The sequence below is a fragment of the Pristis pectinata genome, chromosome 18 (assembly GCF_009764475.1).
Source record: "Pristis pectinata isolate sPriPec2 chromosome 18, sPriPec2.1.pri, whole genome shotgun sequence".
Taxonomy (NCBI): domain Eukaryota; kingdom Metazoa; phylum Chordata; class Chondrichthyes; order Rhinopristiformes; family Pristidae; genus Pristis; species Pristis pectinata.
The window spans coordinates 3,753,222-3,779,614 of record NC_067422.1 but is presented as its reverse complement, the minus strand read 5'-3'; the positions used below and the strand labels follow the sequence as shown (position 1 = coordinate 3,779,614).

The 26,393-nt window shown below is 40.8% G+C and overlaps 1 protein-coding gene across 1 annotated transcript in view; it reads left to right on the top strand.

Moving 5' to 3' along the window:
* Window positions 1-26,393, top strand: part of LOC127579855 (serine/threonine-protein kinase/endoribonuclease IRE1-like) — a 77,355-nt gene that overhangs the window by 14,790 nt on the left and 36,172 nt on the right. The window contains exons 2-6 of the mRNA XM_052032843.1: window positions 7,946-8,063; window positions 17,879-17,912; window positions 21,318-21,390; window positions 23,177-23,249; window positions 26,077-26,199. Coding sequence (XP_051888803.1) covers window positions 7,946-8,063; window positions 17,879-17,912; window positions 21,318-21,390; window positions 23,177-23,249; window positions 26,077-26,199 — 421 coding nt within the window. The remainder of the gene's footprint in view (window positions 1-7,945; window positions 8,064-17,878; window positions 17,913-21,317; window positions 21,391-23,176; window positions 23,250-26,076; window positions 26,200-26,393) is intronic.

Genomic DNA, 26,393 nt, shown 5'->3' with positions numbered 1-26,393 from the left:
AGGTTTGACTGGACAAATAATGAAAGTCTAGCACTTCATTACTCTGAAGCCAGTTAGCCAATTTTTTTTTAGTTCATTGTTTCCTGCATTTCATATTGTTTCATACATACTGTCAGTATATCTGTCACTTAGTCTGAAAAAATCCTCTGTGATAGTTATTCAGTAGGGTGGGAAGGGAAAATTTGCATTAGATTTGTCAAAGCTTAATTAAATATGGTGTCAACAATATTTCATACTTAACCTCTAAGGAAGGAAAGATTACTCAAATCCTCCAAATTACACATCCGAATTAAATGTCCAATTTAGTTAAACAGGTTAAACTGCATTATCACATCAACTCTTTTGTGAGATTATCTCCAGGCTGCCACATAAAGTAGGTGTTCTTGCATCCCACCTTAGTTGAACTTGCATCGTTAAAACTGTACAGTATTTAGCCTGTAGTTGGAGTTTAGAAAACACATCTCTAGCCACCAGTCCCAGTGATTGTACATTCATTAGCTGTAAACCACAATATTCAGAGGAAGGGGCAGGGCAGTGTAGCATCAGTGAGTGCCACTGCCTCCTGGCTCTAGCAACACAGTTTGATCCTGTCTGCATGGAGTTTGCACATTCTGCAGAGTGTTCCAATTTCTGTCCATATCCCAAAATTGTGATAGTAAGTTCATTGTCATTGTAAATTACCCATTCATGCAGGCAAAGCAATCAAAGGAGTCTGTGGTCATGAGGGAATGAGTTGCATTGTTGTAGTGAAATAAGGAGGATTAATAGGAGTGATGAGATTGCTCTCGGAGCCAGCACAGACTCAGTGGGCTGAAGGTCCTCTTCCTGTGTCATAATGTAGAAGTTGCAGAATGGAACATAAACTTACAATTATGTGTACCACCTTTTGAGTCAAATCTTCAACCTGACCCCCAAATCTTTCATAATTTTGGTGTTCCAAAGCACTGTATGATGCTTTGTACATTAAAGGCATTAGAAAAATATTGTTATGGGGTAATGAAGTACTTTAAAATATCACTGTTATTATGCTGGAAATATGGTAGTCAGGTTGCACATACCAAGGTCAAAGGCTTGGTTTGTGGATGAGCTAAGCTGCCAGTTTGTTCAAGCGTGAAGAACTTAAATGATTGGGAACACTTTATTCGGAAAGCAAGTCAGGGCAGATAAATTTTAGTAAATTATGTCAGACAAAGGTAATTTTTGTTTTACTTCTACTGCAGCATGTACTCTGATACCGTCTCCTAAACCCACACCTCTACTACCAAGAAAGAAGAGGGCATCATGTGTAATGGTGAGGTTCCCTTCCAGGTCACGCACCATCCTGACTTGGAAATGCATTGCCGTGCTTTCTTTGACAGATCTAAATCCCAATCTTGGAATTTCTTGCCAAGTAACACAGTAGTATCTTCACCCCACAGGCTCTCCACCTCCTCCTTGTGTCCAATGAGAGGGAGCAATAAATATTTGCCTTGCCAGTGACAACGACATAATGTAAATGAATAATGGAAGCAGTTCACTTAACTTGAAAATTTCCTATTTGCTTTAGATGTACGCAGGAGTAATTCGATGTTGTTGAAATTATTAGAGAACAATTAAAAAGGATTGCCTAAAATGCTTCTGAAAATTCCAGAGACCAGGCAGTGATGGTTGAAAGAGGTGGGAAGAGATTTGAAAGAGATCGTATTCAGAGCGGCTCTTTGTAGGTTGGTTGCCGGTTTACCATTTTGCACAATGCTTGCTGGGTGTATGGTCTGGAAGTAATTTGTATTTCAAGGTTGAATTAAATATTGCAGCACACTCTTGCACACTTACTGATGAAAATCAGGAGGCAAGTTCTTATTTTTGAAACACCCAGGGCCTGACAAGATATCTCCTCGGACCTTGAGAGAGACTAATGTAGAAATTGCAGGGGCCCTGGCAGATATATTTAAAATGTCCTTAGCCACGGGTGCGGTGCCAGAGGACTGGAGGATAGCTCATGTTGTTCCATTGTTTAAGAAGGGCTCGAAGAGTAAACTGGGTAATTACAGGCCACTGAGCCTGACATCAGTAGTGGGTGAATCATTGGAAGGTGTTGTGAGAGATAGGACATATAAGTATTTGGACAGCCAAGGGTTGATTAAGGATAGTCAGCATGGCTTTGTGCATGGTAGATCATGTTTAACGAATCTTGTGGAGTTTTTTGAGGAGGTCACTAAGAAAGTAGATGAAGCTAAGGCTGTGGATGTTGTCTACATGGACTTTAGTAAGGCCTTTGACAAGGTCCCACATGGGAGATTAGTTCAGAAGGTTCAGTCAATGGGTATCCATGGAAAGGGTGTAAACTGGATTTGAAATTGGCTGAGTGGGAGAAGACAGAGAGTGGTTGTGGATGGTTGTTTCTCAGATTGGAGGCCTGTGACTAGTGGTGTGCCTCAGGGATCTGTGTTGGGGCCATTGTCGTTTGTTATATATATCAATGATCTAGACGATAATGTGGTAAATTGGATTAGTAAGTTTGCGGATGACATTAAGATTGGAGGTGTAGTGGACAGTGAGGAAGGCTTTCAAAGCTTGCAGAGGGTTCTGGACCAAATGGAAAGATGGTCCAGAAAATGGCAGATGGAATTTAATGCAGACAAGTGTGAGATGTTGCATTTTGGAAGGACAAATCAAGGGAGGACATACACAGTAAATGGTAGGGCACTGAGGAGTGCGGAGGAACAAAGGGATCTGGGAGTTTAGATACATAATTCCTTGAAAGTAGAGTCACAGGTAGACAGGGTTGTAAAAAAGGCTTTTGGCATCCTGGCATTTATAAATCAAAGTATTGAGTATAGGAGTTGGAATGTTTTGGTGAGGTTGTATAAGTCATTGGTGAGACCAAGTTTAGAATATTGTATGCAGTTCTGGTCACCGAACTACAGGAAGGATGTCAGTAAGATTGAAAGAGTGCAGAGGAGATTTACAAGAATGTTGCCGGGTCTTCAGGAGTTGAGTTACAGGGAAAGACTGAGCACGTTAGGACTTTATTCCTTGGAGCGGAGAAGAATGAGGGGAGACATGATAGAGGTTTATAAAATGATGAGGGGCGTAAACAGGGTTAATGCGAGTAGGCTCTTTCTACCTGGATTAGGAGAGAGGACATGGCTTTAGGGTGAAAGGGGAAAGATTTAGGGGGAACATTAGAGGGAACGTCTTCGCTCAAAGAGTGGTGGGAGCGTGGGAGCGTGGAATGGGCTGCCATCTGATGTGGTAAATGCGGGCTCGCTCTTAACTTTTAAGAGTAAATTGGATAGATGCATGGACGAGAGAGGTCTGGAGGGGTATGGGCTGGGGGCAGGTAAACGGGACTAGCTGAATAATGTTTCGGCACAGACTAGAAGGGCCAAATGGCCTGTTTTCTGTGCTGTACTTTTTCTATGGTTCTATTAATGCCCCATGTGCAGTAACACAATTACCATAGGCAGCCAGCATTTGTCTTGGGCAGCCCTTCAGGGTTGAAGTTGCATCACTTCCTCTCCAGATGTGTGTGTTCTGAGGTGGTTTATAAGGGAAACGTAGCATTGCTTAAAGGGATAGTAAGCAGTATGGGAGATGATATCTTCATTCCACTGTTTTCACTCAGCTTGTACATGCTCCAAACTAAGAGATGCAAGTTTCTCGGTGATTTCCCAGATGATGCTTCTCCAATTTGATTGATCATGGGTCAGCAATTCCAGGAGTCATTGAGAATATTAACATTTCTTTTGAGAACATCATTGGTGTTTTCTCTGTCCTTATGAAAATCACTTACTGTGACACAGCCCACCGAGTGCATGTTTTGGGTGTCTGCTGTCAGGTTTGCGAGCACTGGCTGAATGTGATTAGAGTCTCAGTGCTGGGCATGTTGGATGCTAATGATGGTTTTGGATTGAAGGATTTTGTGGAGACAGTATTGTGATACCTCTCCAGTGCTTGAAGGTCCTCCATAGATGCTTCACATCTCTGAAATATCCAGAAGATGGGAATTGCTGTTATTTGAAAGACCACATACTTGGTGCCATGTTTGATGTCTTGAACTTTGAACACTTTTCCTTGGGTGGATAAAAATTGTGCCTGTGCACTGGAGCCTATGTTGAATTTCCTTATCCTTGTAGATCTTTTGAGAGATCCTTTCCAAGGTATGGAAAGTGATCCACATTTTCCAAGGTCTTGTTGTTTGGGGGTGGGGGGGGGCATGTTGTGCAATTGAGGGCAGGCTGGTAAATGACTTTTGTTTTCTACATTTCCACAAAAGTACAAGAGTAAGGTCTATTCTCTTGTGGACTTCAGTGAACAAGTCACCAGTGACTGGGAGCTTTGCCTCCAGGTGTGCATGTACACAAGCCTCAATTCCATGCTGCAGCTGATGCTTGAAGTGGAATGACCTTGGTTCTAGAATGTAGGCTGAGGGGGTTGAATAGTTTCTCATTTATCTTGTAGATTTGTCTTGCTCCAAAAGGCAGACTTCTGACAGCAAGGTGCTAAACTGCAGCGAGATAGACTATTGTTCTGGCTGCTATATAACAATATCTAATTTTTGTGTCTCAAAGATTATTGTCAAGTATAATAAATTAGTGTATACTTTAAGATTATCTAAAAGGAAAGAAATAGCTAAAAGAAAACCTGCATTCAGCAGGTGTCACTTTTCTATTGGATAATTATTGGTTGATATTAATTGATGGAATTGCTCATGTAATTAGAAGCAATCTCTATCAATTTTCATATAGGTTATTGTTAGGAAAGATTAACAATGCTAGAAGCACAAATGTAATGTTATTTGGGGGCAACCAAGAGGCCAGAATTGCAGGAACGTGCTTGTCTTGGAGGATGACAGGATAGAAGGAAATTGGGTAGGATGGGTGAGGTCAAGGAGTGATTGAAAACAACGATGAGCAGAGGTCAGTGAGCACATTGATTACTGATGTGACCATTATTAAAACTTACTCTATCAACAATAGTATCCGCTCCAGGTCTGGATGAAGCACTTGCGCATTAGCATAGGGGCAGCAAAGCTCTTGGATAAACCCAAGTTTACTTAACATGGATGATGAGAGAACTTTGATCTGGAGGTAATAAAGGCATGGCTGAGGATTTCCATTGTAGATGAGCTAAGACATGTGCAGAGATGGATGCTGTTAAGGAAAAGCATTGGCAAGCCAGTCTTTTAAGTTGAAATGAGTTCATTTTAAAACCATACAAACTGAAAAGTAGGATTCAAGTTCTCCCTTCTTAGTGAGCACTCCCTCAAGTTGGAATAGTACTTCCAATCGTATTGTCACTCGGGTACCAACATCTGTCGATGATGCAATGCTCCAGCAATCCAGCACCTATTGAAATGATGTCTGTCAGTACAAGGAGGTCAGCCTTTGGTGTACCTTGGTCTTGTGGGAGAAATTTCACTGTGAGCGGGAAATGAACTGCAAATATTGTTTGTCCAACAGTGCGGCATTGACACAGGCATTATTGATTTACTTGAGGGAATGTTTTTATTTCTGTGAACATCCAGGTTTACTAATTCATTGATAATTCATTATTTTGTTAATTATTTCGTGTACTTCTGCTTGGAGCTCTTGTGAAGATTTGTCTCGGGAATATTGAGATGTGGCTCTATAAGACACATATGTTATCAATTAATTGACCCATGGTTATGTCTAGACCAATTTAGCTGTTTAAACTAGTTCATTTGTAATTCAAGTTCAAGCACTGGATACAAAGGTTCAGTTTGTGTTCATACAATTGAATGATGCAAACAAAGCAAGAGATGTCTCAGAACATCTTTGCCAATGCTATAAATACCCTGTCTATGGAAAAATGATTTTTGTTAAATAAATTCTTCTCATCTGGTGTGGAATGATACCATTTAATTTATGATATTCAATAAAATGTTTTATTTTATTGTAGATTCCTCTGCACTTCTGTTTTTCTACTTGATGAAAGTGCTTTTTATCACTTGGAGAGAACAGCCTGGGATGTCGGTGTATCTAGCACTGTTACCAGTTTGGGATTTGTGTGAAGCATTTGCATGTTGGAACATTTCTTTTTCTTGTGATCATCAGTTCCTGGTGCTGTGAATAGGCTGACTGATATTGTTTGATATATGATTGGGTATAATTGCTACTGAGGATATGAAGAGCATGGACTTGTGCCATGAATGGCAAGTTCCAAACACACCAAAGGTGAACTGAGAAACCTATGTTAAATGAGTGAGAAAGGGAACAGCTGCAAAGATTGCTTATCTTGAGCTGTTCCCTTTCTCATTGCTTCACTCAGCAGTATCATCTGCCATTTATTCACAAAAACACAGTAACTAGCTTTCAATGTTTTTGGCATATTTTATATCATAATTTTGTTTGCTTGGCTAATGTATCTCATTGGATATGATGTAATAGTATTTAAAAGACTCATTTTTGTAGGCATTTAGATTAAAAGTGCTGAAGCAGTACTTGTGCATATAGTTTTGGTCAAATAGATGATGATGCTCAGTGATTTAGACTGCTGCTGTTTTTCCTACAGGGTTAAGTGGTTAGAATGAGTCGTCCTCTTCTCACTGCACCAAACATGAGCATGCAGAAAATCTTCCAAGTGCTAGTAAAATTTAGCTTATTGAGAGGTAGGATAGAGTTGAGATCATGGACCCAGCTTCCTTTAAACTTGCCACTGTAAGCAAGACTGAGCTGGAACTTTCTGATGTGTGTATTTTATCAAGCAGAAACATTTATTGAAGTTTTACTTTTTTTGGATTTAGGACTGGGTAGTTGGCTGGGGAAGTACATTTACTCCCAAAGGAAGCAAAGTCGCCAGCAAAGCCTGATCCTGATTTAAAAGCATGAAAGTGATAGTAGAAGAGCTTGTGTATGTCCTCAGCAATGTTATGCAAAATCTTCAGGGTCTGCCTTAACACTGTACACTCGTCTTCAAATGAGATGCATCAATGCAGGAGGATCTATTTACTGTGTTTTATATTGAAAAAGCTGGCAGATGTGGGGGGTTGGGTGTCAGAGGCTATGTTCCAAGTATGGAGGTGGATATATAAACTGAACATAACCCCAGAAAGGCAATGCAAATTTATTTGCATATAATGCTCTTAATTGAGAGTAATTAAAATTCATATCATGAAATTAATTCACTGTGAAACAAATGACTATTGTTAACTGGGTGTGATTCTAAGACTGGTTTCATTAATGTATTGTATTGGGTTCAGTATGTCATTGCAAAGTATTTGACTCATTTTAGCATTTTGCTCTCGTGAGGACCTGTTAAGCTTAAGTTACAATATTAAGTGGTTTTTAGTCTCAACCTTTGTATTTGGGTAACTTGGTCTGTGACTAGAAACCAAATCAAATATAGATGAGCTCGGATTAAGAATATTTTTGGGCATCGCCTTAAGCTCTTGCTCCTTCCCCACTAAACTAATCTTTCAACCTGATGGATAGATTTGGAACCTACTCAAATTTCTGTCAAAACTGTTAATAAACAATTTCTTGGAGGAACCATGAAATATCATAGAGGTTTATAAAAGAACTGCATGTGACTCCAAATTGGAGCTCTTCCCATGGGGTTACATTTACAACCGAAACTGAGTTCTAGATTTTATAAATACTGGTTATATCCTGGTTATACATTCACCTCAGTATTTGGAACCATATTCTCAGATACAACCTCCTGGTGCCTATCAGCTTTTTAAATACTAAAGTAAATGAAAACTCTTGTGTTGGTGCATCTCATTGGAACATAGGAATACTGTACTTGAATGGCAGTTGGTAGTCATGCTTTCTCATGAGGGAGTACTTCATCCCATCTTTGCTCAATCATGACTGTTAAGGAACGGGAAGCTAATGTCTGCTGATCCTTTGAGTTTTCCATAAAGTGGGATTGCTATGGAGACTGTGCATTCTACTGCCACTTTGGTTGTGCTTCTTATTTTGATGTTTCTATCTTACAGTGTTATGGAAGTTCGGGTACAGTGCTGCCTGAGACACTACTATTTATATCAACTCTGGATGGAAGCTTACACGCTGTCAGCAAGCAAACAGGTTCAATCAAATGGACTCTGAAAGAAGGCAAGTATCTCTTTCATCCTGGCGATATACTCGGTAAAATAGAATTTTCTCTTCTGGTAATACAGCAGTTTTAATTTGTATTTTCCACATCATTTTCTTTGAGCCATGGACTATCCATAGTTGTGTTGGGGAATACAGTTTATGCAGACATTGGTATTCTGGCAAAACCTGTTCTAGAATGGGTTGTGTATATGGTGATGTATTTTGACTCTGTCATTTATAATTGATTATGTTTTTGTTCTGCTCATTGCTTGTTTAGAGATCCAAACTGTGATGTAAAGGACCTAATGTCCTGGTGGCACTCATTGTACCCTAGGTTATTAATATTTTGTATTGAAATCTGCCAGATGGCTATCCTGGTCGTTTATTGCAAAACTGGTTATTGTGACATAGAACATAGAAACATATAAAAACTACAACACAATTCAGACCCTTCAGCCCACAAAGCTGCGCCGATCATGTCCCTACCCTAGAAATTACTAGGCTTACCCATAGCCCTCTATTTTACTCAGCTCCATGTACCTATCCAACAGTCTCTTGAAAGACCCTATCGTATCCGCCTCCACCACCATTTCTGGCAGCCCATTCCACGCACTCACCACTCTGAGTAAAAAAAAAAACTTACCCCTGACATCTCCTCTATATCTACTCCCCAGCACCTTAAACCTATGTCCTCTTGTGGCCACCACTTCAGCCCTGGGGAAAAGCCTCTGACTATCTACCCTGTCAATACCTCTCATCATCTTAAACACCTCTATCGGGTCCCCCCCTCACCCTCCGTCTCTCCAAGGAGAAAAGGCTGAGTTCCCTCAACCTGCTTTCATAAGGCATGCTCTGCTTTCCAGGCAGCATCCTTGTAAATCTCCTCTGCACCCTCTCTATGGCTTCCACATCTTTTCTGTAGTGAGGCGACCAGAACTGAGCACAATACTCCAAATGGGGTCTGACCGGGGACCTATATAGCTGCAACAATAGCTCTCGGCTCCTAAATTCATTTCCCCGATTGATGAAGGACAATACACCATATGCCTTCTTAACCACAGAGTCAACCTGTGCAGCCGCTTTGAGCGTCCTATGGACTTGGACCCCAAGATCCCTCTGATTCTCCACACTGCCAAGAGTCCTACCATTAATACTATATTCCGTCAACATATTTGACCTACCAAAATGAACCACTTCACACTTATCTGGGTTGAACTGCATCTGCCACTTCTCAGCCCAACTCTGCATCCTATCTATGTCCCTCTGTAACCTCTGACAGCCCTCCAAACTATCCACAACACCCCCAACCTTCGTGTCATCCGCAAATTTACTAACCCACCCCTCCACTTCCTCATCCAGGTCATTTATAAAAATCTCAAAGAGTAAGGGTCCCAGTACAGATCCCTGAGGTACACAACTGACATGTCTCTTCATTTGGGTTAGAAATTAAATGGGGATTGACACAGCCAGAATAATTAACATCGAAATAATCTTCTGAAATTAAAATTCCAAGTTACTAAAGAAATTGCATTACTTTTAAGAGGGTCCATCAAATGGCTATGAAGAACTGAGTTGCAAAATATTCCTATGAAATTAAAAAACTCAATGCACTTTGGATTCACAAATGGTCTTCATTAATTGGAGCTGATAAAGAAAAATTCATTTTGATACTTTCACATTTTCTGTTTTAAATCTCAGTTGGTACATTTATTCCTGGCAAAATGTAGGTGTATTTTCCTCCTCTTCCTGTTCCTGCCCTACAACACCATTTGCAAGCTGGAAGACTGGGTAAATTGTAACCTGGTCCCAGATATCTGCCAGTGTTGCTCAATAACTGATTCGTAGAAATTAGCTGGATCAATTTTCTTCTTAGAAAAAATTTTGACAGTTCTAACATGTTGGTTAAATATAGATCATTAAATACTAAATAAACTTTGCCATAGTTTGCATTGTTATCAAAATTGGGAGAACGTGGTGTTGCAATGTTGGGCATTGACTTTCTAGTCTGTGATCTGTGACTGTAGCCCATGCTGCTGGTACGACACTTCCTTGTCTCACTCTGAAAGTCATAGAATCATAGTGAAACTTGACTAGCTGAAGAAAGATGACTTGCACACCTTCAGGAGTGGATATAGTAAAGGTATATGCAAAACCTGGAATGGTGTTCCGTTGTGATGCCACGAGCCACTTTCACATGGGCAGTCTGAAGAAAGCAGTAAAAGCAAGTTGCATTCAAGCAACTGCACTCTGTTGGTAAGATCACTGAGGAGATGAGGTGGATCTTAGATGAGGAACTGTTTAAAAACGATATTCTAGAGCAAGATAAAGGGGAAGGGCAGAAGAAATGTTTCGAGGAGCAGAGACTGGTCTAGACAAAGGGTCTTGACCCAAAATGTCGACTGTCCATTTCCCTTCACAGACGCTGCCTGACCAGCTGAGTTCATCCAGCAGTTTGTTTTTTGCTCCATATTCCAGCATCTGCAGTCTCCTGTGTCTCTTAAACATTTCAAGGATTCTCTCAAGACATGATCCACTTCAGCATCGACCCGCTCTCTTGATTGGCAAAGTTTTCTTCATACAGAATCTGCAGGTTTGAGCAAAGGAGAACTGCTGATGCAGAACAGAAGTGCAAACAGCATGCCTGCTTTTAATCATTTCAAACCAAGGTGGTGTCTTGCTTAGTGTGCCCTGACAGTTCACAGGACAAAATGCTTGTTCAATTGCTCTTATACTCTCAGAAATCAAACCAGCCATTGATGTCTTCATACAAGAACAAAATCCTGCTGCTGGAAATCTGAATAATAACGGGGCATGCCGGAAATCATCAGGGTCAGGGAGTTTGTGTGGGGAAGAGAGATGGAGTTACTAGTTCACGTCAAATACTTTTTATCAGAACTGCAAGATGTAAGGTCATTGTCATGAAACATTGACTCTGTTTTAATTTCTTCAGAAATGCCTTGGTCAACTTCAGTCTGAAAGGATGAACAAGATTCCTTTTCTGTCCTATGTGTGACTTAAAAATTGAAGCAATGAATATTTGCAATGTGATACCTTATTTGAGAGTAACTATTCAAGTGTGCAACAGATTGTGTAAAATTCTGAATTTGTTTTTATGGAGGTGGCTGACAAAGTTCTTTTGGCTAGTTGATGTTGTGACTGGTAGAGGGTGGCTGAGATTAGGATAGTGAGCACAATGTGGTGCCATATTTATGTATTCCTATTAGTGATCCAAAGAATAGAGTTCAAATCCCACCACATGGGATTTGGAATCGTCTAACGGGCTGGGATTTGGAATCGTCTAACGGGCTGGGATTTGGAATCGTCTAACGGGCTGGGATTTGGGAAAACGGCAGCAACTAATGTTGGTAATGATGACCACATCAAATTCACTAATCACCTTTGAGAAAACTGCCATTCTTACACAATCTGGTCCAAATGTAACTCCACCCCTCCTCTGCCCCACTTAGTGATGCACATTACTGCTAGCCTTGCCAGTGATGACTAGATTCCAAAAAAAAATTCAAAAAAAGCTTGTATAATAGTTGTACAATATTGGTTTATTATGGTCACATATACCAAGGTACATGTTTGCCTTGCATACTGTTCATAGAGTTCAATTCATTACACAGTGTATTGAGGTAGTACAAGGTAAAACAAAAACAATGCAGAATAAAGTGTAACAGCTGCAGAGAGTGCAGTGCAGGCAGACAATAAGGTGCAAGGTTATAGCGAGGTAGATTGAGGTCAAGAGTCCATTTTATCATGCTAGGGAACCATTCAATAGTCTCATAACAGTGGGGTAGAAGCTGTCCTTGCCTGGTGGTACGTGCTTTCAGGCTTTTGTATCTTCTGCCCAATGGGAGGGGGGAGAAGAGAGAATGTCTGGGGTGAGTGGGGTCTTTGATTATGCTGGGTAAAGGCAGCGAGAAGTATAGACAGAGTCCATGGAGGGGAGGCTGGTTTCCGTGATGTGCTGAGCAGAAATGATGGAAGAACTCAGTCGGGCAACATCTGTGGAAGGAGAAACCAGTTAACGTTTTGGGTCGATGACCCTTCCTCATTCCCCGAAACGTTAATTGGTTTCTCTTTCCACAGCTGCTGCTTGACAGGCTGAGTTCTTCCAACATTTCTGTTCTTGTTTCAGATTCCAGCATCTGCAGTTTTGCTTTTCACCAGAGAAGCAGAAGTTGGAATGTAGTCAATGGGCAAGTTGTAACTACACATGGTTGCTGGGTTAATATTCCAAACTGCTTTCAGTTTAAAGTGCCACAGTAACAACTGTCTAGGCATGGTGTGGAGGGGGATTTGTTGGCACAGTAGTTTATTTCTTCTGTGTTTTTTGGAATGCATTCAGATTGGAGGGCTGTGACTAGTGGTGTCCCACAAGGATCGGTTCTGGGGCCTCTGCTTTTTGTGATATTTATTAATGACTTGGATCATGGGGTAGAAGGGTGGGTTGGCAAATTTGCAGACGGCACAAAGGTTGGTGGTGTTTTGGATAGTGCCGAGGATTGTCGAAGATTGCAGAGGGATATTGATAGGATGCAGAGCTAGGCTGAGAAGTGGCAATGGAGTTCAATCCGGAGAAGTGTGAGGTGGTACACTTTGGAAGGACAAACTCCAGGGCAGAGTACAAAGTTAATGGCAGGATTCTTGGTAGTTTGGAGGAGCAGAGGGATCTCGGGGTCCATATTCACAGATCCCTGAAAGTTGCCTCACAGGTGGATAGGGTAGTTAACAAAGCTTATGGGGTGTTAGCTTTCATAAGTCAAGGGATCGAGTCTAAGAGCCGCAAGGTAATGCTGCAACTCTATAAAACTCTGGTTAGACCACACTTAGAGTACTGTGTCCAGTTCTGGTTGCCTCATTATAGGAAGGATGTGGAAGTGTTGGAAAGGGTGCAGAGGAGATTTACCAGGATGCTGCCTGGTTTAGAGAGTATGGATTATGAGGAGAGACTAAGGGAGCTAGCGCTTCTCTCTTTGGAGAGAAGGAGGATGAGAGGAGACATGATAGAGGTGTATAAAATATTGAGAGGAATAGGTAGAGTGGACAGCCAGCACCTTTTTCCCAGAGCACCAGTGGTCAGTACAAGAGGGCATGGCTTTAAAGTAATGGGTGGGAAGTTCAAGGGAGATAAGAGGGAGGTTTTTTACCCGGAGAGTTTTTGGGGCATTGAATGTGCTGCCTGGGGTGGTGGTGGAGGCGGGTACATTGGTCAAATTCAAGAGATTTCTAGATAGGCATATTGGAGGAATTTAAAATAGAGGGATATGTGGGAGGAAGGGGTTAGATAGTTTTAGGTGAGGTTTAAAGGTCGGCACAACATGGTGGGCTGAAGGGCCTGTATTGTGCTGTAGTGTTCTATGAATGAGTTCGGGGGTGAGGGAGAGAATTGTGTTGTATGTTACTTTGATTAAAAAATCTATTATCTGTTTTACAAAGGACAGTTTTGTTATAAAATGTGCAACTTCAAGACTTTGCAAAACGCTTCAATTGAAATGATGCCAAAGTAAAAGTTTGCCAGATAGCAAGCATATATAGTTGCTTTAGTATAAGCTGAGCAAGTAACCAGGAGACCCATCAGAGATAAAGTAGTGATGCTTGTTTGCTAACCAATCGCAGATGCTGGGACTTTGCCAATGTACATTTCATGTGTTTGAGCAGGATTTTTAGCTGATATGTATGAACTTTACAGAATGGGTTATTCTGGAAAATGGCAGTCACGGGTTCATTTCACTTAAAATCGTATTTATCAAAAAAAAATCTGACCTTCAACTGGCTTTCTGCCCACATAACATCTATTTAAAACCACAATAACGTTCCAGTTTAAACATTGTGAATTTTTCTACGACAGTGTATTTAAACTTCACCTATTTGTAGAAACCTTTGACCATTTTCTCCTGTCCATTACTGAAGTCATTGATTCTTTCTTACTATTACATATCAATGAGTGCCCGCTGTTCCCTTTCTCCTGTGGCCTGTATCCACATTATTGGTCAGCCATTTGGTAATGGAAAGGATCACAATTGTCACAGACTTGATGGACCAAAGGGCCCATTTCCATGCTGTATGAGTCCATGAGTAAATAAATCTGCTGTCCCTGGATTTCCCTGCACCCAATCTTCCTGCCAGTGAACAGGAGTGAAGTTGAAATGGAGTCATAGCCCCAGATTCACAAGGGTGTTGTTGGCATCTCCACATATCCAAACCTGAGACTGGGTAACTTATAGCAAACCAAAATGTAAATCAGTTATCCCTTTAACTATGTGAACTGCACTTAGACCAGACCATATATCACAGCAGGGAAGTTTCGGTTTGAAGGAAAGGGATGATATCAATCTTTGAATTGAAACCTGTGATTCTGAAAGATGCAACAATATTTGAACCTTGGATCAAGAAATGCTCATAAGGGTGTGGTTGATTTGGAAAATATAAATATGGATTATTATTATCCTTTGATCATAAGTAATTGATAGATTCATGAAGTTAAAAGGAGAAATCAGTATTGATGCTTTAGTGTATGGTGTGCATACTGTTTCATAAATCACAGATTAAAATATTCTATCAGCTTCATATTCAGTAATTTCTGTACAGACAAGTGTCTCCTGTTGCTTGTTATGTTATTTCCCTGCCAAGTTTTGTAGAAAATTTCACACATCTACTCTCAAGTAGCATGAGACCAATGTGCTATTTTTGTAGGATTGTTCATTTCTTATTTTGTGTGTAGTAAGGGAAGTAGATACAATTCAGCTATGTTTTGAAGGGTTTTTTTTAAAGCATTTCCTTTAATTTGGAGATTTTAGGATTAATTTACCCCATTTGTGAACTCTTTGCTCTCTTCAATTACCAGACACAATCCTTGTTGACATTGCCTCTCCACGCAAACTTATAATTATCTTTATCCAGTCCCAGGAAGTCAATTCCACCATCTGACCACTTAAAGCAATTATTTAGCATTAAGGGAGGTTATTTGCTACTTTAAAAAAAATTACTCTGACTCCTTCCTCCACCCTGGTCTTTTAACAATTATCTTAAAATTACATTTTCAGTATACCATCCTTCCTGTTTCTCCCCATCTCTCAACACTATTCATACCTCTGCACATCTTTATCAAATTGCCTCTCAATATTTTGTATTGGAAGGGGCTATCTTCAGTCCCCAAGTCTTTTCACATGTGAATCCTATTGACTGTGAAGCCATCCTAATCAGTATCTCCAAATTCTCTCATTGGCCAGACATACTTTCTAAACTGTAGTGCTTAGAGTTATTCTATTCTAATGCCTAACCTAAGTTATGATGACAGTTTAGTGTAAATTTTTTGTACTTTATAAAGTTAATTACCTTGTCTTTTTTAAACATCTTGCCCTGCCACCTGTGAAGATGTGGGCCCCACATCTACCTTCTCAATTCAGGATGTTAATTGCTGCCACTTTCCAACCAGAATGCTATCTGCCACACTGTTTGCCTTTTGAATTGCATCTACCTTTTTAGCCTTTCCCCATCTTGCCAATGTTCCTTTGCAGCTTTCTTTGATTTGTGTTGATGTCATTGGCAAATTTCAACATTCCTAATTCTGGATGTGTATCCAAATCCTTGGCAGCCACAGTAACCAGAAGTCAGTTCAGAAATGGACCTCAAGTTCCACGACCCAGTTCCAAGCTGCTCTACTCTCCTTTCTGAATATTCATAATAAAATTTTTTTTTTTGCTTTATTCTCACCCCACCTTCCTAATTCCATACTCCTTATTTTTCACATGATTTTCCTATGTGGTACCTTGTTGAAGGTTTAGTTGAAGTCCATGTGCATTATATTCTTCGTGTTTTTCCCATAAAAGCACTTAATTCTTGCTTAAATTTGGCTAATATTAATTAAAATACAAACAATGGTTGAATGTAATACTCCAGGGCACTTTTGAGGCACATTTTAACTCTTCTGCAAAATGCAAAATCTATTTTATTCTGCATGGCACAGCCAGTTACCATTAGATCATGTGCCTGGACTTTCTGTAAACTAGTTATATCGTGTGTGTTTGCACTTCATAGTATAACAATTTGGCCAGCACAGATATCAATAACTGCTGTTGTGCTTAGTTAAGGGTACAAGGACCTCAAAGTTGTTATTATTTGGAACTTTCCAAAGGACTAACTTGTGTAATCCTTCTGACAGTATCATTGTTTAATTGATATATGATAGTGTATCAGCGACTGAGTAAAACAGGTAGTTATCTCTGGAGGTGGCATTAATTGGGAAGGGTCTTCTAATTTGTCCACCCATAATGCTCTTTCACAGCGAGTGGGACATGAAGACAAACCTGAGTTCTTAAAAGCAGCTTGTGGAATTTGGGTCCATTTACAGTACGGGGTCATTGAGGCTGGTATTGGCTCAGTGAACTAATAATCACAGCTGTGAGGTTACTGAGAATGATGTCAGGGCATGTAGTATATCTGGTTGACAGAAAGTCTAGGCACATGATCTAATGGTAACCGGCTGTGCCAGGCAGAACAGTAATTTTTGCATTGGCAGAAGAGTTGAAACGTGCCTCAAAAAAAAGCCCTGAAGTATTCCATTCAACCATGATTTTGCTCCTTGCTTGCTTGTGTTTGTATTTTAATTGATATTAGCCAAATTTATGTGAGAATTAATGCTGTTTCAATTAAGAATTCAATACATTTAACAACCATAGTGTAAATGAAAAATCCTAGTGCATTGAGTTGATCTGAGAGCATTTACACACATATCTGATGGTTGCACTATATTGATAGATTCCCAACTCACTAAATTTCGGCACACCTCTCCCTTCAGATCAGGGATTCATTGTATTAGGTGCTGACTATTGTATACCTGGACTGTATCCTAACAATGGCCTTCTGTTGAGATCAGTGTTCTTCATCCAGTCTAGTATACACTTAATAGGCCCTTGATAATATACGTCTAGTGGAGGTATATCATGTTTTATTCCAATGGATATGATTTTATCTTGGTTATTACTGCATAACTTCTGTATTTCAATAAAGCCTCTGAATTTGTTTTTTACCTTTGTTTAGCTATGCTCTGATCAACCTTCTCCACTTTGAGAAAAATCTGTTTTATGTGCTTCTGTTTACCTACTACCCTCTCTCCTCACACCTTGCTTCCCCTCCCACCCACCCCCTGCCACGTAATCCCAGATCTGGGTTGTAGTTGTAATAATACCCATGTTTACATTGCACCTCCTATGGCAGCATGTCTTTATGTGGACTAGCAGTGTCCAAAGAGCATACAGCAGTTAATCCTTAGCTGAGAGGAAAATAGTGTACATGTTATCCACAATAATACTGAGATGAATCAATAATTAGTCTATTGTTAGTAAGGGGGCAGAATTTTAGCTGGGATGCTAGTGGAATTTTATCATGGGATCCTTAGCTGCTATCTGAACTACAACAAGACCGGCACATATCCTACTTCTAGTCTGATTAAAGCAACAATTCTGATGTACAACATTGAAAGAGGATTTGAACCTAAAACTTGTGCCCTGCAGGCGCAAATGTTGCTAAAATAAGCTAAACACTCTTGCGATCCGTTACACTGAGTAATAGTTGGTTACCATTTTGCATCTGTGGCACTATTTATTCCATGATTTTATTTTAAGTGTATTTTCTTTTACTGACTTTTAAATGCATATATTCTGAATAAGATCCTGGACTTGGGAAAGGATCTGAGGATTTGTAACTCCTATGATTTTAAAGTTCTTGCCTTAAGATCAAGTATGTCAGAAATTTTCCTCTGCCTGTTTGTTTTGTTACAGTGTGTGACTTTAAGCATGCTCTCCATTCCCTTTTGTCATTCGCAGATCCTGTGCTTCAAGTGCCTGTGCATCTAACAGAGTAAGTTTCTGGTATTATCTGTTCACATCTAATATACAAAGTGTAGACTGTCACATGTGTTGAGGATTTAGGGCTGGAATTCTGAATCATTGTTCTGCCACACGGTGGTGCATCCTGCTGAAGATTACAGTTACTTGTGAAGCAACAGTAAAGTTTTGGATTCTGGCCTTGCGTATGGAGTCATACTTCGAAGAAACAGGCCCTTCAGCCCATCATATCCATGCTGACAATTAAGGACTTATCTATACTAATTTACCAGCACTTGGTCCATAACCTAGTATTCCTTGCTGACTCAAGTGCTTGTCCAATTGCTGCTTAAATGTTGAGAAATGCAGGTGGCAGATCTGCTTCCTTGCAGTGCCAGAGACTGGGATCAATTCTGAGTTCAGGTACTGTCTGTGTGGAGTTTGCATGTTCTCCTTGTGAGCAGGTTTCCTTCAGCTGCTCCAGTTTCCTCCCAGATCCCAAAGATGTGCAGGTTGGTCGGTTAATTGGTCACTAAGTTGCCCCTTGTGTGTAGGTGAGGGGTAGAATCTATGGGGTAGTTGATTGAAGTGTTGGGAGAATAAAATAGGTTGGGTAGGATTTGTGTAACTGAGTGGTTGGTGATCAGCATGGCCTTGGGTGAAAGACCTGTTTCCGTGCTGTAGGATTCCGACTGGACCACCACCATCTCAGGCAGAGCGTTCCAGATTGCAGCCACCCTCTGGTTGAGAAAAATTCTTTCTCTGATCTCTTCTAAATTCTTTACTTCTCACCTTTTAACCTACACCTTCTGGTTTTAGACACCTCTGCCTTGGGGAAAAGTTTCTTACTATTTATCTATGCCTCTATCAGGTTCCACCCCCCTCCCCCCCCCCACCCCAGCCTCCACTGAGTGAACCAAACTTGGTCTATCTAGTCTCTCTTCTCATAACTGAAAATTTCTATTCCAGGCAGGATCCTGGTGAATCTCGTCTGCACCCTGTCCGGTGCAATCATATCTTTTCTGTAGTGTGGTAACCAGAGTGCAGACTGTTTTTCAGCTGTGGCTTCAACAGTGTTTTATAAAGTTGTACCAAGACCTTGCTGCTCACATACTCTGTGCCTTGTCTAATGAAGGTCAACATCCCATAAGCTGCCTTCACCTTATCTAACCGTGTTCCCACCTTCAGGGATCTTTGGACTTGTATTGATTTATTATTGTCACTTGTACCGAGCTACAGTGAAAAACTTGTCTTGCATACTGTTCGTACAGATCAATTCATTACACAGTGCAGATACATTGAGTTAGTACAGAGTGCATTGAGGTGGTACAGGTAAAAACAATAAGAGTACAGAGTAAAGTGTCACAGCTACAGGGAAGTGCATTTCAGGTAGACGATAAGGTGCAAGGTCATAAGGTAGATTGTGAGGTCAAGAGTCCATCTCATTATATAAGGGAACCGTTCAGTAGTCTTATCACAGTGGGATAGAAGCTGTCCTTGAGCCTGGTTGTATGTGCCCTCAGGCTCCTGCCTGATGGGAGATAAGAGAGAATGGTCTGGGTGGGTGGGATCTTTGATTATGCTGGCCGCTTCAAGGCAGCGAGGGGTATAGACAAGAGTCCATGGAGGGGAGGCTGGTTTCTGTGACGCACTGGGCTGTGTCCACAACTCTGCAGTTTCTTGCGGTCCTGGGCAGAGAAGTTGCCATACCAAGCCGTGGTGCATCCAGATAGGATGCTTTCTGTGATGCATCGATAAAAGTTGGTGAGTGTCAAAGGGTCCCTTTTGGTGTACCAAAAGGGACCCTTTGACCGTTCATGGTATATGTTCTGCATTTATTTGACCCCTCCAAAATGCACCACCTCACACTTATCCATCTACCATTTCTCTGCTCAATATCATTCTCTAGACTAGGCCTATTCTCCTCACTATCAACAACAAAAAATTTTCCTGCCATCTGCAAACTTATTAATCATATGACCTACATGGAGGGCTATGTGAGAGGGAAGGGTTAGATAGATCTTACAGCAGGATAAAATGTCCACACAACATTGTGGGCAGAAGGGCCTGTACTGTGCTGTAGTGTTCTATGTCTAAATTGTTAACTGTTGTCTCCACCATTTTCTCTTTGCTTCTCAAACTCTGGATGACTACCACCCCTTCAGCACCATCCAAAGTAATTCTACCAAATGCAGCCTCTTTCTTTATCTTCAGTTCTTCTCTGAGATTCATTCCCACTGGTAGTTTATTTTAGTGATGTGGCTGTGACTGGAAGGCCAATAATTACCCTGAGAAGTCGATGATAGGCCTCCTATTTTTTTTAACTGTAATTTAGATTACACTTTAGTAGTTCAGACCGTAACTAAGAATTAACAACATGGAGTTTAAACTGAAGGCAGAAACTATAATGTTTTGATTTTCTCCCTAAAGAACATCAGTGAACCAATTAGGTTTACACAAAATTCTAGCAGTTTCATGTTTAAATTCTTTGGATTATAGTGTAATAACCATCTTGCTACCACTGTCTTATTAAATCTCATCCTCCAAAAGTCATCTTAAAAACCTACCCCTTTGAACTTCATTTAAAGCCTGTTTAATCCTCTTGTCTCCCGTGTTCTTTGCTGTGCAAATACTTGAACAGCATTGCTGCATTGATTGTGTAAGTAACACATTTATCCATGGCATGGTTCAATAAATTTCAGAGTTACTGCCATCAGACTTTCATTGAACAATCCCTAACACAGGCAACATTATATTTAATCCGCTGAAAGCACAACCTAACAATGTTTTAATCTTGATCAATGCTCTTGAGAAATTTGCTGTTAACGTTTCTCCGGTCGAGTGCATGTGCATGTTCTCTGCAGAGCACATCACCAGTGCCAGAATATTCAGGCCTAATAGGATATGACAGAGCCAAGGTTTCAGTGGCCTCCAATTGCCTGTAGGGTGTTGGAGTTTAACTATCTAAAATTGCTCCTCAAATTACTTGTGAAAAGCTTGGAGTTTTGTACACCAAATGGATTAGTCTGCCACAGAAGTCTGATTTAATTCCAAGCTTTTGACTGCATAATAATAGTGTACACTCCCAAATTGTTCATTAAAGTAGGATTCCCACATTCCACTGCAGTATGTATAGTATTATCTCCTTGTTGCTTGTGGCATACTCCAGAGTATGGAAAGCTGTGACACCCATGTTGCATTTTTTTTTTGTTCTGTGGTTTCTTCAGAATTACTAAGTATGGAGACATTGACATTATTTAACTGCAAGAAGCCTACCCCTCAAAACGATGCATTCTGTACTGTTGGTTTTGCATTTACAACACTTGGATCTCGCTACATGTCTGTGTACTGTGCAGTTGAGTGACCCAGTTGAAGCTGATATTTCATCATTCTCCATATTTTGGATTACTGTTGCCAAATGTTTATTTCCTTTGTGTAGACCGGCATTTCTTCCTGATCCTAATGATGGCAGCCTTTATACACTGGGAGGGAAAAACAATGAAGGACTGACTGTAAGTTCACGCTTTCATTTCCTCTGATTTTGTGCCTGTTTAAAATTGTTTTTATAGGATGTAATGAATTGCGATAAACTGTTTACCAGTTCTTATTTATCATAAGCTTTTTATTCGCTTTATACAAAGCAAAGTGAGTGATGTTAATGCTGGAAAATAGGACATCTTTTGTTTCATGTATCCAGTGTTTAGCTATTACTGGCAATAAGGAAAACTGTTTTGTCACACTTGTTGATAGTTAATAATGTTCTGAGATCTTCAGTTTCTGTGAGGTGAACCAGGAAGTTAGGATGTTGCTTCATAAACAAGCAAAGTGCATTGTCCTGGGTTCTGAGGTAAATTTCCATGTCTGGTGCTTGGTATTCCAGTTTTAGCATGAATGTGACCTAACTGGTAATTGGTTTATTACCGTCGCATGTATTGAAGTGCAGTGCAGTGAAAAACTTTGTTTTGCTTGCCATCCATACAGATCATTTCAAAACATAAGTACATTGGGGCAGTACAGAGGGAAAAGCAATAACAGAATGCAGAATATAGTGTTACACTTACAGAGAAACAGGTAGACAATAAGGTGCAAGGGTCATGACGAGGTAGATTGTGAGATTAAGAGTTCATCTTTAACGTACAAGAGGTCCATTCAAGAGTCTTATAATAGCAGGATTCAAGCTGTCCTTGAGCCTGGTGATGCATGTTTTCAAGCTTTTGCATCTTCTGCCCGATGGAAGGGAGGAGAAGAGAGAATGTCTGGGGTGTGAGGGGTCTCTAATTATGTTGGCTGCTTTCCTGAGGCAGCAGGAAGTATATAGAGTCTCCATGGAGGGGAGGCTAGTGTCCGTGATAGACTGAGCTGTGTCCACAACTCTGCAGTTTCTTGCAGTCTTGGGCAGAGCAGTTGGCATACCAAGCTGTGATGCATCCGGATGGGATGCTTTTTGTGGTGCATTCATAAAAATTGGTGAGGGTCAATGGGGACACGCTGAATTTCCTTAGCCTTCTGAGGAAGTCGAGGCACTGGTGTACTTTCTTGGCCATGGTGTCGACATGATTGTACCAGGACGACAAGCTATTGGCAATGTTTACCCTTGGAACCTGTAGCCCACGACCAGCTCCACCTCAGCACCATTGATATCAGAATCAGATTTATTATCATAGACTTGTGATGTGAAATGCTGTTTTGCAGCAGCAGTACAGTGCAAAGACATAAAATTACTATAAATTACAAAAATAAATAGTGCAAAAAAAAAAGTAGGTAGTGTTCTTGGACCGTTCATAAATCTGATGGTGGCAAAGAAGCTGTTTCTGAATTGTTGAGTGTGGGTCTTCAGGCTCCTGTATCTCCTCCCCGATGGTAGTAACGAGAAGAGGGCATGTCCCAGATGGTGAGGGTCCTTAGTGATGGATTCCATCGCCTTGAGGCATCACCTCGAAGATGTCCTCGATGTTGGGGAGGGTTGTGATATATACATATAGGGGCATGTGTTCCGCACCACTTCCTGAAGTCAATGACCAGCTATTTTGTTTTGCTGACATTGAGAGAACACCATGCCACTAGGCTCTCTATCTCCTTCCTCAACTTCGGCTTGTTGTTATTTGAGATCTGGCCCGCTATGGTCATCTGCAAACTTGAAGGTGGAGTTAGAGCAGTTATGAATGTATAGGGAGTAAACTGCCTGGTTTCATTGCAAGTTTTCTTTCTATGATGCACTTCCTTTTGTTCTATCATTGTATGATTTAAGATATTTTTAGTTTCTGCATCTGTACTGAAACCATCCATTCTCTTACATAGAAACTTCCATTCACAATTCCTGAGTTGGTTCAGGCATCACCTTGCCGAAGTTCTGATGGTATACTGTACATGGGTGAGTGAACTACTAGTACTGCAGTACAGCTCTATCTGTTCAACTACTTTTAGAATGTAATTGTCCTTTTGGCAGTGTAATTAGTTAAAGTCTGGGGATATGTTGAATAGAAAGAAGCATTTTCATTGTCAAATGCTCTAACAATCTTAATTTTGCTGGAAGGACAAAGTGTTTGAAACTTGCAAAAGTTTCCTTAGTAATTACAAATGAGTTAAATTCAGGCTTCAGTTTGATGTTTATGCTTAATGTTTGAGTAAAGTACTTGGCTTAGTGATGTTGTGCTTTGATACGCAGCAACACATTGTGTAGTTGTCCTGATGGTAAGGTTTCATTTTCAGCTGGGCAATCTTAAAAATACACTGCCAGTGCAGGAAGGACTGAAAATTGGAGGCACACTCAAGCCGTAGGAGTCAGCAGCTCTGGCAACTCCTTTGGAGATGGATAGGACAACACTATTACAGTGCTGGTTTCGTTCAGATGCCACACTTATGGCCGTCACTGACACACTGTGCTGGATGGCTTTAAACTGCCATTTAGAAGTTGGGTTTATTCTGTCTGTGGAGGGAACCGGCACGCTGAGAGGCTGGTCGTATAACAAGGTTCAAAACAAGAAAGGGATTTGATTCTTTCAGCTAATGCCTTTTGATAATTGTGAGGGTAAGACACTTACTTTTATCAGTGAATTGAACACTGTTCCAAAAAATGCTTCCAGGCCTATGATCTAATACTTCCAGAATATAATTGGTTTGGTTTGGCCTGGTTGCCATCAGCCAGTCATCATGAGTTAACTAGATATGACTTCAAAAATCTTTTAGTCTAGCCGCGCACTATTTATAGAAAGTTCTTGGCAAGAGAAGATTTGGATAATGAGTGTTAAATGATTAAACATCTGATTAGACCAGGTACAATAAGTTGTTTAATTTTGGACTCATTAAAGTGGTTTACTGATCTTGAGATTGCGTTCAAACCAAACCGGGAGCAGTATTTCCACAGCTGCAAACTGAACTCGGTCTTGCAAATGGGGGTTGCAGGTGGTGCTTCTGATGAGTAAATAAAGCTGGTGAGAAATCTTTTTTTTTACTGAGTATAAGAAATGGTTATTTACAGTACAATATTATTTTAGTAGGATTAGTTCAAAGTGCTCTCTAGTGACTTGCTTGAAATTGCAAAAATGGAAGAATTAGTAGAATCATTAAAAGTCATGGCGCACAAGGCCACCATTTGGTCCATCTTGTCCTTGTAGATTAATCCCACTTTCCAGCTCATAGGTTATAATCCAGTTTGCTCATCTCATTTGCTGCCTTTGGCCCACACCTCTCTGAACCTTTTCTATCAATGTACCTGTCCAAGTGTCTTTTAAATGTTGAGATTGTCCCCGCTTCCTGCACTCCCTCTGTCAGCTCGTTCCACACACCCACCACCCACTGTGTGGGGGGAAAAGTTTCCCCTCAGGTCTCCTCTCACCTTAAACCTACGTTCTCTAGTTTTCGACTCCCCTACCTTGGGAAAAGGTTGTGACCGTTCACTTTGTCTATGCCCCTCGTGATTTTGTACACCTCCGTAAGGTCACCCCTCAGTCTCTCCTTCCAATCCTGGTAACAGGTAAAAATGTTCTTCTACATTCCTTAGTATCCCACCATTTGCTGTGTGTTCCCTTGTTTGCCTCACCTCCCTCCAATACAATCCCCACTTCTCTGGAGTGAATGCAGTTTACCACTTTTCTGCCCATCTGAGCTCATCAGTACCTTCCTGTAGCTTAGAACTTTCTTCCTCACCATCAACTGCATTTCCACTCTGGGTATCATTGGCAAGCTTCTCATTCAAGTCTGCATCGTTTACATACACCACGAACTGGGGATCCTAGTACTGAGCGACAGCCTCCAGTCACTAAATTATTCTTGAGCATTACTCTGTGAGCCAGCTTTTAATACAACCTGCAACTTTCCCTTGGATCCATTGGGCTTCTACTTGATCAATCTGCTATGTGGGACTTTGCCAAGTGCCGGCTAGAGTCCATGTTTACCATAGAGTGGCACTGTAGTTAGTGCAGCTCTCACCGTTCCAGCGACCCAGATCTGATTTCAACATCTGGTGCTGTCTGTGTGGATTCTGCCCGTTTTCTATGACCACATCTGGTTTCCTTGTGTCCTAAAGACCTGCAGGTCGTTAGATTAGTTAATGTAAATTGTTCCTAGTCTAGGTGGGTGGTAGGAGAATGAAGTGTGTGTTGATGGGAAATTGTGGGAGGGAAAAAAGCAAGTTGCAGGGAAAGAAGTAGGGGAATGGGAGTGATCTGGACTCGTGGGGCCAAATGGCCTCCTCAGTTGTAAGGGTTGTATAAAAAGGACTTAGTGTATAGATGCTTCACCCACATTGTCGTTCCTCATTACTTTCTCAAAACGTTCATTTGTTGGTCAGAAGGAAACTTCCTATAACAAATTCACACTGGTTGTCCTTGATCGATCAGCCCCCTATAGTGCAGACTTTCAGCATGTTTTGCAATAATTTGCCATTACTGAGGTTACACTGATTGTCATGTAATTACTCAGTCCATCCCTTTTTCCGCATTTTAAACAATGACACCACATCAGCTGACACCAAACCTGTACCCATTGAGCATTGAAAAATTGTATTTGGAGCCTGTGCTATTTCCTCGCTTGCTGCAATTAAGAGCCTGGAATGCATTTTACCTGGACCAGATGATTTTATCGGAGTTCTGTCTGAGTTTGGTGTAACCAAAGGCGCTCAGTATGGCTCATGAAGTGGACATTAGTAATTTCTGAAACGTGATAATTTATTATATATCAGTTTTACTTTGTGTCTTCAGGAAAGAAGCAGGATATCTGGTATGTTGTGGACCCGATGACTGGTGTAAAGCAGCAGACTTTAACAGCTTCTTTTGCAGAGAGCATGTGTCCGTCAACACCCCTACTCTACCTTGGACGCACAGGTAAAATGATGTAGTTATTATACTTCGTAAATGTTCTCTGAGAAGCAGTGGCTGTCTGCCACCCTTGGAGGTGAAGCCAAACTGTTGTAATTCTTCACATCCCAGCACAGTTTATACCTTAAAAACTAGGATGTATTAAAAGAATTAAAAGGACCCTTAAATCGTTTTCCATTGTCCGTGAGTAAGTTTGCTTT